The sequence below is a fragment of the Lupinus angustifolius genome, chromosome LG07 (genome assembly GCF_001865875.1).
Source record: "Lupinus angustifolius cultivar Tanjil chromosome LG07, LupAngTanjil_v1.0, whole genome shotgun sequence".
Classification (NCBI taxonomy): domain Eukaryota; kingdom Viridiplantae; phylum Streptophyta; class Magnoliopsida; order Fabales; family Fabaceae; genus Lupinus; species Lupinus angustifolius.
Genome location: NC_032015.1, coordinates 10,784,268 through 10,796,079, shown reverse-complemented (window position 1 = coordinate 10,796,079; position 11,812 = coordinate 10,784,268). Strand labels below are relative to the sequence as shown.

General features: G+C 32.9%; 1 protein-coding gene across 2 annotated transcripts; it reads left to right on the top strand.

Moving 5' to 3' along the window:
- Positions 5,701–10,232, top strand: LOC109352312 (polyadenylate-binding protein 3-like). Of its 2 annotated transcripts, none has more exons than XM_019594236.1 (9): positions 5,701–5,831; positions 5,956–6,150; positions 7,324–8,102; positions 8,236–8,313; positions 8,401–8,490; positions 8,952–9,251; positions 9,334–9,516; positions 9,705–9,932; positions 9,991–10,232. In XM_019594236.1, the coding sequence occupies exons 2-8, from the start codon at positions 5,958–5,960 to the stop codon at positions 9,927–9,929; spliced, it is 1,848 nt and encodes a 615-aa protein (XP_019449781.1). In that variant the 5' UTR covers positions 5,701–5,831; positions 5,956–5,957; the 3' UTR covers positions 9,930–9,932; positions 9,991–10,232. The 2 variants fall into 2 exon arrangements, with proteins under 2 accessions (XP_019449781.1, XP_019449782.1); XM_019594237.1 differs by having other exon boundaries at positions 9,705–9,935; positions 9,966–10,232.

Here is an 11,812-nt window from a genome sequence, read left to right as displayed (position 1 = left end):
GTTCTAAGACATCTTTAGCTCTTTTGGCACCTAATTTCCTTTTGTTTGTCTGTTTTCCCTTTATGCACTCAACACATACCTCAAAGTCTGATAAATCTAAAGGGTCGAGAATTTTATCCGACACAAGTCTTTGAATTCATTGTTTAGATATGTGACCTAAACGCTTGTGCCATAAGGTGACTGAATTCTCTTTTAATTTTCGTTTTGTATCATGTGAATTTATTTGCAGTATTTCATTAGTGGAACTAGATACATCAAGCATATACAGATTATCAATTAAAGAACCAGAACCAACAACATTTGAATTTTGATAGAGACTACCTTTATTATTTCCAAAAGAACAAAAAAACCAAATATTTCCAAGTTGGAAACACTAATTAAATTTCGCCTAAAAGACGGTACACTAAATGTCTCAAATAAATCCAAATGAAAACCAGTTCTTAAACATAATCTAAATGTTCCACTAGTTCTCAACTGCAACCCTTTTGCCATCACCCACAAAGATGAATATTTCATCATCACTTGGCTGTCGGCTCCACATGCAACCCTGCATAGTGATACTAATGTGAGTAGTAACACCAGAATCTACCCACCAAGTATCTTTGGGTCATTGGGTACAAAAGCCAAATTAATTTCAGAACAAACAAGAGTTAGAAATTTACCCTTCTTTACACGCCATGAGGCATATTTAGGACACTCTTTCTTCATGTGTCCTTGCTTCTTACAGAAGTAATAGGCCATTTCCTCATTACTATTCAATTTTTTTTCGTCTGAGAAGGCCCTTACTCATCACTCTTATTGCTCTTTCTTTTCTTATTTTGAGGGGTCATAGCCAAGTGAGCACTTTCAGTCTTATCTCTCTGCAGCCTCTCTTCCTCTTGCACATAGTGAGATATAAGCTCATTAAGGGACCATTTGTCCTTTTGAGTGGTATAACTCAGTTTGAATTGTCCAAAGTGTGTAGGAAGAAAGATTAAAACCAAGTGCACGAGCAGGTCATCACTAAGCTCTAACTTAAGTGACTTGAGTTTTGATGCGAGATTAGACATCTCCATAATGTACTCCTTTATGTTCCCTTTGTCTTTATACTTCATGGAGATGAGTTTAGCCAAAAGGCTACTTGTCTCCGCCTTTTCATTTTTGGCAAAGAATTGTTCTATTTCTTCAATGAACTTCCTTGCACTTTCACCCTCAGTTAAATAGCCTCGAAACGCATCTGGAATATAGCGTTTCATGATCATCAGGCACATTCGGTTAGAGCGTTCCCATTTCTCAATTTTAGTCTCATCGAGGTTTTTCGCAGTGGAAATGGATTTCTTCAAACGAAGTGCCAGATCCAAATCCATACAGCTGAGGATAATTTCTACGACTTCCTTCCATACCTTAAAGTTTGTCCCATTTAGCAATGAGATGTTACTGATTTGAGCAGAAAAATTTGCAGCATTGATAAAAGACACTGAACTACATAACAAATAATTAATAACATGTTCAAATCTATAAAATAAGACATATTCACATGATAGACTCGTCACAAGATACCTAGCACAACATCAATTTCTAGTCTTTGGACAGAAAAATCAATTTGTAAGTGGTACTCTAAATGTAATGATCAATTATTAACAATTAGTTCTGTCAAACAATAGTCTTTCTTTGGACCGACTATTCTTCACATGAAAAAGAAACTTTATAATTGTTACATATTTATCATCATATGTATGTTATTATTTGGCCAAATTGTATCTTCCTTTGGGCCGAATACAATTCGCATAAATAATATCATACTCATCTGTGTAATTTCAATTAATTTCCACAATAGAGGTTACTTTGACAACATATTACATTAATTAATTCAAAATAATTAACACACAAAAGAAAAACACAATATGGGTCAATTACAAAAAAATATATCATTTTGGAATTAAAACCTTCAAATTTGATATCTTTTATGATTAATAAATTTAATCCCACAATATAACAATATAATTCCAAATCAAAACAATGCAAGTTATTTAAAGAAACAGTACAAAGAAATCATTTGGATATAAACATTTGTACAGATGTAATAGCAATATAAGTCACTAAAAGTATGTATACTTTGATTATCATAGAAAAAAATCGTGCCGCACGAGAATAGTACCTTGAATCCAATTGCACAATTCAAAATTTTCACAGATAAATCTTTCCGCACCAGAAGCAAAAAAAATGCACAACTAAACAAAATAGGTGGGTTGTTCACAATCCAATATCATAGAACAATACCATAAATCAGATTGCATAAATTTAAGTTATAAAAATTCTACAACAATCAACAAAAGTAATATGACAAAAGAATATATGACAACAGTGTCATTCTGAATTTATCACAAAAGAATCATGATACGCATACATGATTCATCAAGGAAAACAAAATGTTTCTTTACATTTATGACAAAGCTATTAAATCTTGCATATTTAATTCCATTTCAATATCTTTCACGTGTAATGCATGTCGGTAATGCAATGCGTGATAGTAATGCAACATTCAAATTGCAGAAGCATATAATAAAACCAGTATTTTATTGAAAAACAATTCAAATCTTAAATACTCAATCTTTTTGACATGATAGCGGAATCATAAAATCCCCAAATTAAAATTAGGGTTCATACAAGATTTGGGAAACACCCTATATGGAGAATCATAAAATTCAGAACCTATGCTCTGATACCACTTGATGAGAATTCCTTATGATTGGTGAAATATCAATCCTAGGATCTTGAATCTCATGATTCTCACACACATATATGAAACAAATAGTGCAGTATCATATCTAAATCCATATTCCTCGATGTGCTCATTTGATCTACGTTTCGGAAAGAGGTTTTGTGGTATGATGGTCTTCCTCAACCAAATCCATAATTCCTCTTGGGACTTGTGTTTTCACTCTGATGGGGAAAAGAGAAAACTGAATTTGATTTGGTGTGTTGGGGACCATAACCTTCCTTGTGCGTTAACTTATAGGGTCCTATTATCCCGTATGGGTTAACCTGATGGGTATTCACCCATTAAGCACATATTCGTTATCAGCTTTTAGAAATCTAAGGGGAACCAGTAATTAGATCATTTATAATGTAACCCCGAAATAAATAGTTAATATCATTGTATCAAATATATGATGTCCACCTTAATTATAAATTATAAATTTCTAACAATGATGTGTGATTATATTCTTTAATATTGTTTTAATTTGAGAGGATGAGAGAAAGGGAACAATATGTCATTTAGCTAAGAATTTCTTAGCAATGAAGAACAATAATGAGTCAAATTCGATTTTCTTCCTAAGGTTTTGAAGAACATGAAAAATTACTAAAATAATCTAAACCTCTCCTCATCTGCCATCCCAACAAATTTTTTTGTTCACCCCTTCCTCTTCTACCAAACCAAAATAAAAGAATTTATTTCCTCCTCTCCCTCTATCTCATTGACATCCTTACTACCTCTCTATGAAGCACGAATTCGCCAAATACCCTCGCGTGTCGGTGTTCGACACGTATCCGACATGGATACGCTCAGATTCGCGAAGGATACGTGTCCATAGAGTATCCAAAAATTTAAAAAATAAAAATAAATATCAAGACACATATCGGATTTGTTTTCAATAAAATATAAGATATATAGATTCGTTTTCAACAAAACATAGGATATATAGATTCGTTTTCAATAAAATATAGGATATATAGATTCGTTTTTATGGGAAGACTTTAATAATGCTAGAACTCTTCAAGTGGCCACGCTATCTCTAGATGAACCAGAAATAGAAGATGTCCTCTTTACAGATAATGATCAAGGAGGAGATGAAATTGATACTATTTCTAGGGCTAGAGAATAAGCAATTTTATGAATTATTCTACTATATTTTCTAGTTTTGATACTTTGAATTTTGGAAGGCAATGATTTTCAATTTCCATTATATTTTTACTTTGAATATTTTGATTTACACTTATAATTTTATCATATTTTATGTATTTTTTATTAATTTATACGCGTATCCTTAAACGTATCGTATCCTACATTTTAGAAAAAATGAGTGTCTATCTATCGGATACGTATCGTATCCCATACACGTATCCGTATCTGTGCTTCATAGCTACCTCTCACATTTTTAAATTAAGAGAATAAAATATTTTCTTATACTAGAAGATAATATATCTTCTCTAGCCAATAAAAATATGGTATATGTACTATTTTGTTTAGTTTTACAAATATTTTTATATAAAATGATTAAATATGATACATATCATAATCTTAGTGATCATAAAAAGATAATTTATCTCTTTATATCAAGAAATACTTTATTATAGACTAATTAGCTCCCTCCTTTTATTTTTGCCTATGACTTACTGCCACTCTTATCTATCACTATAGTGCAATCCAACCTATTTGATTTCTATGCTTCCATTCTAGAACCCTTGCCTCGCAAAAAAAAAAAGACAAGGTCATGCAAGTAACATAGAATGACCCTCAAATTGAAGTTGAAAAAGTATCTTTGAGAGATTTTGAAGTCATCGTATAGTTTTAATAAAAAATGAGATAAAAAATGAGATAAAAATAATAATAATACTCTTTTTTTAATACTCCACCATCACACTCACATCATCTAAGTCATTTAACTGTGATGGAGTAAGGTACACTAGTCATATCTTTATTTAACTAGTTTCGTGAGAAGTATAAATAAATGTTGTGAAACTTGAGGTAGACATATCTTATATTAAGTTTAATTGGTTTAAACGATTAAACCATTTGATAGGACTAGATGATTCTTACATAATTAATAATTTTTAACTATAAATATATAATTATATATAAATGCAAAATTTTATATAATTAATAATTATGTATAATAATATTGAAGTAATATTTCTACATCTTTTTTGATATGAAGTCAAACAAAAAATTAGAGTAATGTTCCATTTTTATTTTATTTTAAGTGAATCGTCTAGTTTACTTCCCAGTTTAACCGGGTTAACACAGTTAAACTGAAATTTCTCTGGTTTAAAATGATTCAACCCACATTCAGTTAAGACTGCAAAACAGATTGTTTTCAAGTCTAGTTAGCGGCCGGTTGAGTCCAGTTCTTACAACTAGTATAAAGTGTGTTAAAAACATTATATTAACTAAATTTATAATATTCTAGCTTTAATAAGAGTTTTGTTAATTCCACCTCAATATCTTGCAAATATTTTATTGCTAAAGCAAATCATAAAAACAAATACGTTTCATATGTAGAAAATATATTAAACATTTAATACTTTTCTAATACATTGGGATTTATAATTATTTATTTAATGCTAAATATTTAAATATTTAGATATGATTTATTGAATAGATTCTAATACATAATAATTATTCAAAGCTGAAAAATTCAATTTAAAGATTTGATTCAATTACAAAGAATCACGTGGTATTATCAGCAAATAAAACGACCCCATTTTCGCAAAGCAATTAACAACAGTGACCACATAAAAAAGTCAGTCAAAACATCACACAATATCATAAACAAATTTCGACAATAAACGACAACACATGCGCAATCGAAAAAGTCAAAAAACAAATAAACCAGTCACATTCATCACGTGCAACATTATCACTCCTCACGTGCGCATCATTCCAATCACAATCAAAACGCACCGTTTCATCATCTTACCTTAGTATTTATCATCATTCATGGCCTTCTCTTCACTCATCATCATTACCTTCTCCTAATCTCTCTTTTCCACAGTCGTGGAAAGAAAAGGGTAACCCTAAAAACCAAAAAAATAAAAAAAAAATACCCAATTCCATTTTTGTAACAAGAGTAAACCCTAATCTCAATTTTACATTTCACTTTTTTTCCCTTTCTACATTCACTTTCAAAACCCCACACACAGTACTATTTAGTTTTCACAAAAAAAGTTTTGAAATTTGTTTTGTTTTTATAGGAATGGCGGCTGTGGCAGTTGGGGGTCAAACGGCGTCGCTTTATGTGGGAGATCTAGAGAGCAATGTGAATGAGGGGCAACTATATGATCTGTTCAGCCAAGTGGCACAAGTTGTTTCAATTAGGGTTTGTAGGGATCAAACTCGCCGTTCATCTCTTGGATATGCTTATGTCAACTTTCCTACCCCTATTGATGGTTTGTTATATTAATATTATTCATTTTGTTGATATAAAGTTTGTGTTTTTTTTTGTTTTCTTGATTTTTTGGCTGATGGGTTTCTAGTGTGCAATGTTGGATATTAAGAATAGTGATTTGAATATTTGATCACGGATCATGTAGTTGTGTTTTATGTGTGTAGTGGAGTTCGGTGAATGTTTTTTAAATTAAAAAAAATGGAAGAGAAAAGGAGTAAGACCTTGATTTATTTTTATTGAGAATCAAGATTATAAATGCGAGTCGAATTAGTCTTTTGTGTCAACCATTACTCGGTCAAATTGGTTGGTACATATTTCCTAAAATCAAAGACTAACATGACTAGCCTTTACAATTTCAAGGACTGAAATGATGGTTCACTCTAAAGAGAAAGTGTTTTACTGGAAGAATCTTTTGGATTTTACCGTTTTTAATGAAATTCATTTTCGCGGGAAGGGTGAGCGAGCAAGTGGGGGATTTGGATCCCCTGCAGTAAATTTTTTAACTGCGAGAAATCAGAAGCTTTGAAAATACATTTATTCAAAGTTTAAAAAATTGAACGAATACATGGTTTAAAGACTAAAGATCTTGGACTCATTGAATGCAGTGACTTTTGCTTTATTTAAATGCAGGAATCTGAATCCGTTAGCGCGTGGTAGGAAGTGTTGGGTGAATGCTGATTTAATGTTTCTATTTCTTATTTATGAATTCGTTATGGTTTAAATGTTAATTTATTGTTTTTTGGTAGAAAGTGTTTGGAAATAAGTAAATATTAACTATTTTTTAAATATGATGTAATTATCTTTTAATTTTCTTGCTGAGTAGTGCAATGTCATCTCTAACCCCCTCAAACCAGGCTCTGAGACGAACTATGCTGTGACTCAAATTATATGTCATGATCAGTGTAGACATAAAACTTACAGTCCGTATCAAGCCTACTATAGAAGTAATTCAATTTACATTAAAACACATGAATCATTTGATAAAAAAACGGGGCTACTGAAAACACATTAGCTAATTAGTTAATCCCAGTTAGCATTGGGAAGCAGCCATCCCCAGATATGCTATAGCAAATAGCACGATGGCTGCTATATCCCAAATAGCAGCATGTCTACTTCTTCTCTTCTTAGATTGAGCCTTATTGTTGCCTTCCTGATTTCATTATTTATATTGCAGCGGCGAATGCCATGGAACATCTTAACTTCACTTCCCTGAATGGGAAACCCATTCGTATTATGTACTCTCATAGAGATCCCAGCGTGAGGAAAAGTGGATTTGCAAATTTGTTCATTAAGAACCTGAGCACTTCAATTGATAACAAGGGGTTCCATGACACATTTGCTTCCTTTGGAAATATACTTTCTTGCAAGTTAGCTGTTGATAGCAGTGGTCAGTCAAAAGGGTACGGTTTTGTGCAGTTTGATAATGACGAGTCTGCACAGACTGCCATCAATAAGTTGAATGGCATGTTGTTAAATGATAAAAAAGTCTATGTTGGACTCTTTGTTCGGCGCCAGGAAAGATCCCCATCAAATGGATCACCAAAGTTCACAAATGTGTATGTGAAAAATTTGTCTGAAACATATACTGATGAGGACCTGAAGCACCTGTTTGGTCCTTATGGTGCAATAACTAGTGCTGTGGTCATGAAAGACGTGAATGGGAAATCTAGATGTTTTGGTTTTGTGAACTTCCAAACTCCAGATTCAGCTGCTGCTGCAGTTGATAAGTTAAACGGAACCGCAACCAACGGTGACAAGGTTTTATTTGTCGGGAGAGCTCAGAGTAAGGCAGAAAGAGAAGCTGATTTAAAAGCCAAATTTGAGCAGGAAAGGTTAGGCAGATATGAGAAATTACAAGGTGCTAATTTATACCTGAAAAATCTGGATGATAGCGTCACTGATGACAACTTGACAGAGCTATTTTCTGAGTATGGAACAATTACATCTTCCAAGGTAATATTCTTCTTGTCTGTTCATGCTCTTGTGCATGGGCAAGTGGGTGAGATGTCCACCATTTTATGTACCATGTACATCTGTCTGACTTTATTGTTATTTAACCATAAATTGCATTTATATGTTTATCCAGGTGATGGTTGATTCGCTGGGGCAAAGCAGGGGCTCTGGTTTTGTGGCCTTTTCTACTCCTGAGGAAGCAAATAAAGCTGTAAGTCATCATTTCTGTTGACAAAGGCTTAACTGAGCTTCTTATATTCTCTTTTATCTGCTCACGCGATTATTATCTTTTGTTCAGTTGAATGAAATGAATGGAAAGATGATTGGACGGAAGCCTCTGTATGTTGCTGTGGCCCAGCGCAAAGAAGAAAGGAAGGCTCGTTTGCAGGTGAGCTCATCTTTTGTTCTTCTCATTGTTCATGTACTATTTAAATTAGCATTAGGATTGAAACATGACTAAATCAATGATTTAAATTGTGATTACTTCCTTATCAAGTAGAAGTAGCTTATGGTTTTAGAGGTTATCATTCATTGAAATATTCATTTATGATTCCTAATTTATAACACATGGTTATAGCGTGTAAGTTATCATTATTTATTATTCCCTTTTATCTTTTTTGAAATTTTTATTTAAAAAACTGTATTATAAAATACCCTTTCTGTTCAAATCCTCATTTGTGGGTAGAAGTTTATCTTGTCATATTATATGATATATCCCTCCAAGACTTGTTAATTTTTTTTATAGTTTTCAAGCATAAAATTACTTCAGTCACATTTACTTGGCCTTTTCGTTATATATTTTCCATAAACTCAGTAGGTAGTAGTGTCACAAATTTGAGTTATCTGCAGGCTCAGTTTTCGCAAGTCCAAGCGCCAGGTGCAATTGCACCTCTTCCTGCAGGAATTCCTGGATATCATCCAGGGACTCCACGATTTGCCCCTCAACAGTTGTACTATGGACAAGGTACACCTGGTCTCATACCACCACAGCCAGCAGGATATGGTTTCCAGCAGCAACTCATGCCTGGAATGCGGCCTGGTGTTCCTCCTAATTATATCATGCCATACCAACTTCAGAGACAGGGTCAGCCTGTGCAGAGGATCGGTGCTCGACGAGCTGGAAATCTCCAACAAGTGCAGCAGAACCAGGCAAGCAACCCTTATCTTAGATTTTGTAAAAAAATATTTCTAGTTATTTCATTACATGTCTAACTTTAAAAATTGAAACCAGGTGCTACACCATAACTCCAACCAAGGGTTTAGATATGGTAGGAATGGCATAGATTCAGTGGTGCCATTACCCTTTGATGGCTCTGGAGTTACTGAAGCTCCTATTGATAATCAGCATCCTGGAGCATTATCTAACACACTCACCTCGGCTTTGGCCTCTGCTACCCCAGAAAATCAGCGAATGGTGTGTAGGCCTCTGTATTATTTTTATTCTTATATCTTGAATACAATGTTATTTTAGGGTTACAGTCGTGCATACTGGAAATTTAATTTGTAATTGCCACTATCATCACACCATTAAAAATGTCATTGATAACAATTATGTTGTGAGAAAAATAACTTTCTTTATATATCTTGGTTTAACCTTAACAGATGCTGGGTGAACATCTATATCCGCTGGTGGGTCGTCTTACGCCGAGCAGCCAGACAGCAAAGGTTACAGGAATGTTGCTGGAAATGGACAAGTCCGAGGTAATCCATCTGATTGAATCTCCTGATGAATTGAAGATAAAGGTGTCCGAGGCATTACAAGTCCTTCGTGAAGCTGGATCGGGCTCTGATGTTGGTGATCAGCTTGGCTCATTGTCATTGAATTAATGAAATATAGTTGCAGTGGTAGATATCATGCATCATATGTGAGTCATTTTTTCTTAGGACTCAATGAGTTATATCATTGTTTGAGGTTTATATGAAGCTCACAATTTTTATCAGGACCATATTTTCTTTTTGCGCGATTACTGAGTTAGCAAAGAGGGAATCAAGGATTTATTGTGTTAGACTTTTATGATTTATTTCATTTAGGATTGAATTGGCAGTAAAGGATCTGGTTTATTAGCCTTTGACAATAATTTTGTTTGTTTAAACCTTACATTATGAAGTGACTTGGGATTTTGATAGACATTCATGGTCTTTTTGTTTTAAATTAATTTTTTATCTCCTTGTGTTGTGTATCTAACTTGGGTTTGGGATTCCAAACCAGGTGGATAATCTTTCATTATATATATAGGACAAAAGATAGCTCGAAAGAGTAGAGACAACATTGAGCATATTATACTGATTAGATAGGCTTACCATGCGCTGAAGGGACCCAATGACATTCATGATTGAGCTTATAGTCCTTCCCTGTTAATCAATCATCTAGCAGGCCTATATCCATATGCTTATGACAACTCCTAGATGCCAGTATGAGTCTTCCCTTGTAACGAGTTGGTCTGGATCATGGGTTAGTTTGGACCTTATGATCTAATCTAATCACATTTGACCAATCCAATATGTTTTGGACCTGAACTTAGGAACTTAAAACCTAATTTTTTCCCTCATTCTCTACCTCCTTAATTTAGCAATAAAGCACCTTTTTATATAGGGATGACAAAAAATCGAACATGTTGATATATGTGGAAATACTCATAACGTGTACCCGTAATAATAACTTATGAGTGAGAATAAGTTTTATAATATATGTCTTGGCAGTACCGCATATTTATAAATTTAGTTTATTACAGTTTTTTATTAATATTTTAAGATTATATATTATATACTTTATTATTATTTTATAACAAATTACATTTATTTCATTATAATCATAAATTTATCATTTAAATATATTATTATTCAAGTAATAATTATTTTTGTATATTAATTATTACAAAATATATAAAATATATTAAAATTAAGAATTCATTGGGTACCTTTGAATGGGAACACATCAGCCCAGCTCTGTTGCCATCCCTATAGTTTTATCCTGTTCTAAAATTAACATATAAAGTTATAAACATTAAATCTCCTGTTTTACATGCAGACAACCATTAAAATAAGTAGAAAAAATGGTCACGACAAGCACCAATACATAAAAATGAAGGAATTTTGACCTTGAGGTTTTGAGGGAAAATGACTTTTTGAAAACCTTGCCACTTGCTCTCCCACCCAGCCTAGTTGTATCAATCCGCGCTTCTTGAACATACCCTTGTACAGATCAGTCACAACCCATGGCTCAAATCATCAATCCATCCCAAATCTATCAAAAACCCAAATAAATCATTCTACTATGCCTAAAATAAGCTACTTGTCTTAGTTACAGTTCGTGGTACTCAGTTCTATGAAGTTGATCACTTTTTATTATTACTACAAAGACTTTGATTATATGACCTGGATATGTGGTACGTCAAACACGTTACATTGGTAAAATGAGGGAACCATATATGATTATGTTACTTCTCTTATACTTTAGTCTATAAATATACCATTATATCTTCCCTTTACTATGATTTTTATGATTCTAATATAGCAAATTAAAACTATTTCACATCTTATTCATTTACTTTAATAAATTAATGATTGGATTTATACACTTATGATCCCAGTAATATTTGACACGTATCAGGATAGAACTATTTATAAATATCTCAACTTTTAACCTTAGTCTTATTTTGTTTTAATTATAAAGTTTGCCTTGTAAGGATTTTAAAATGCGGTTGTCACGA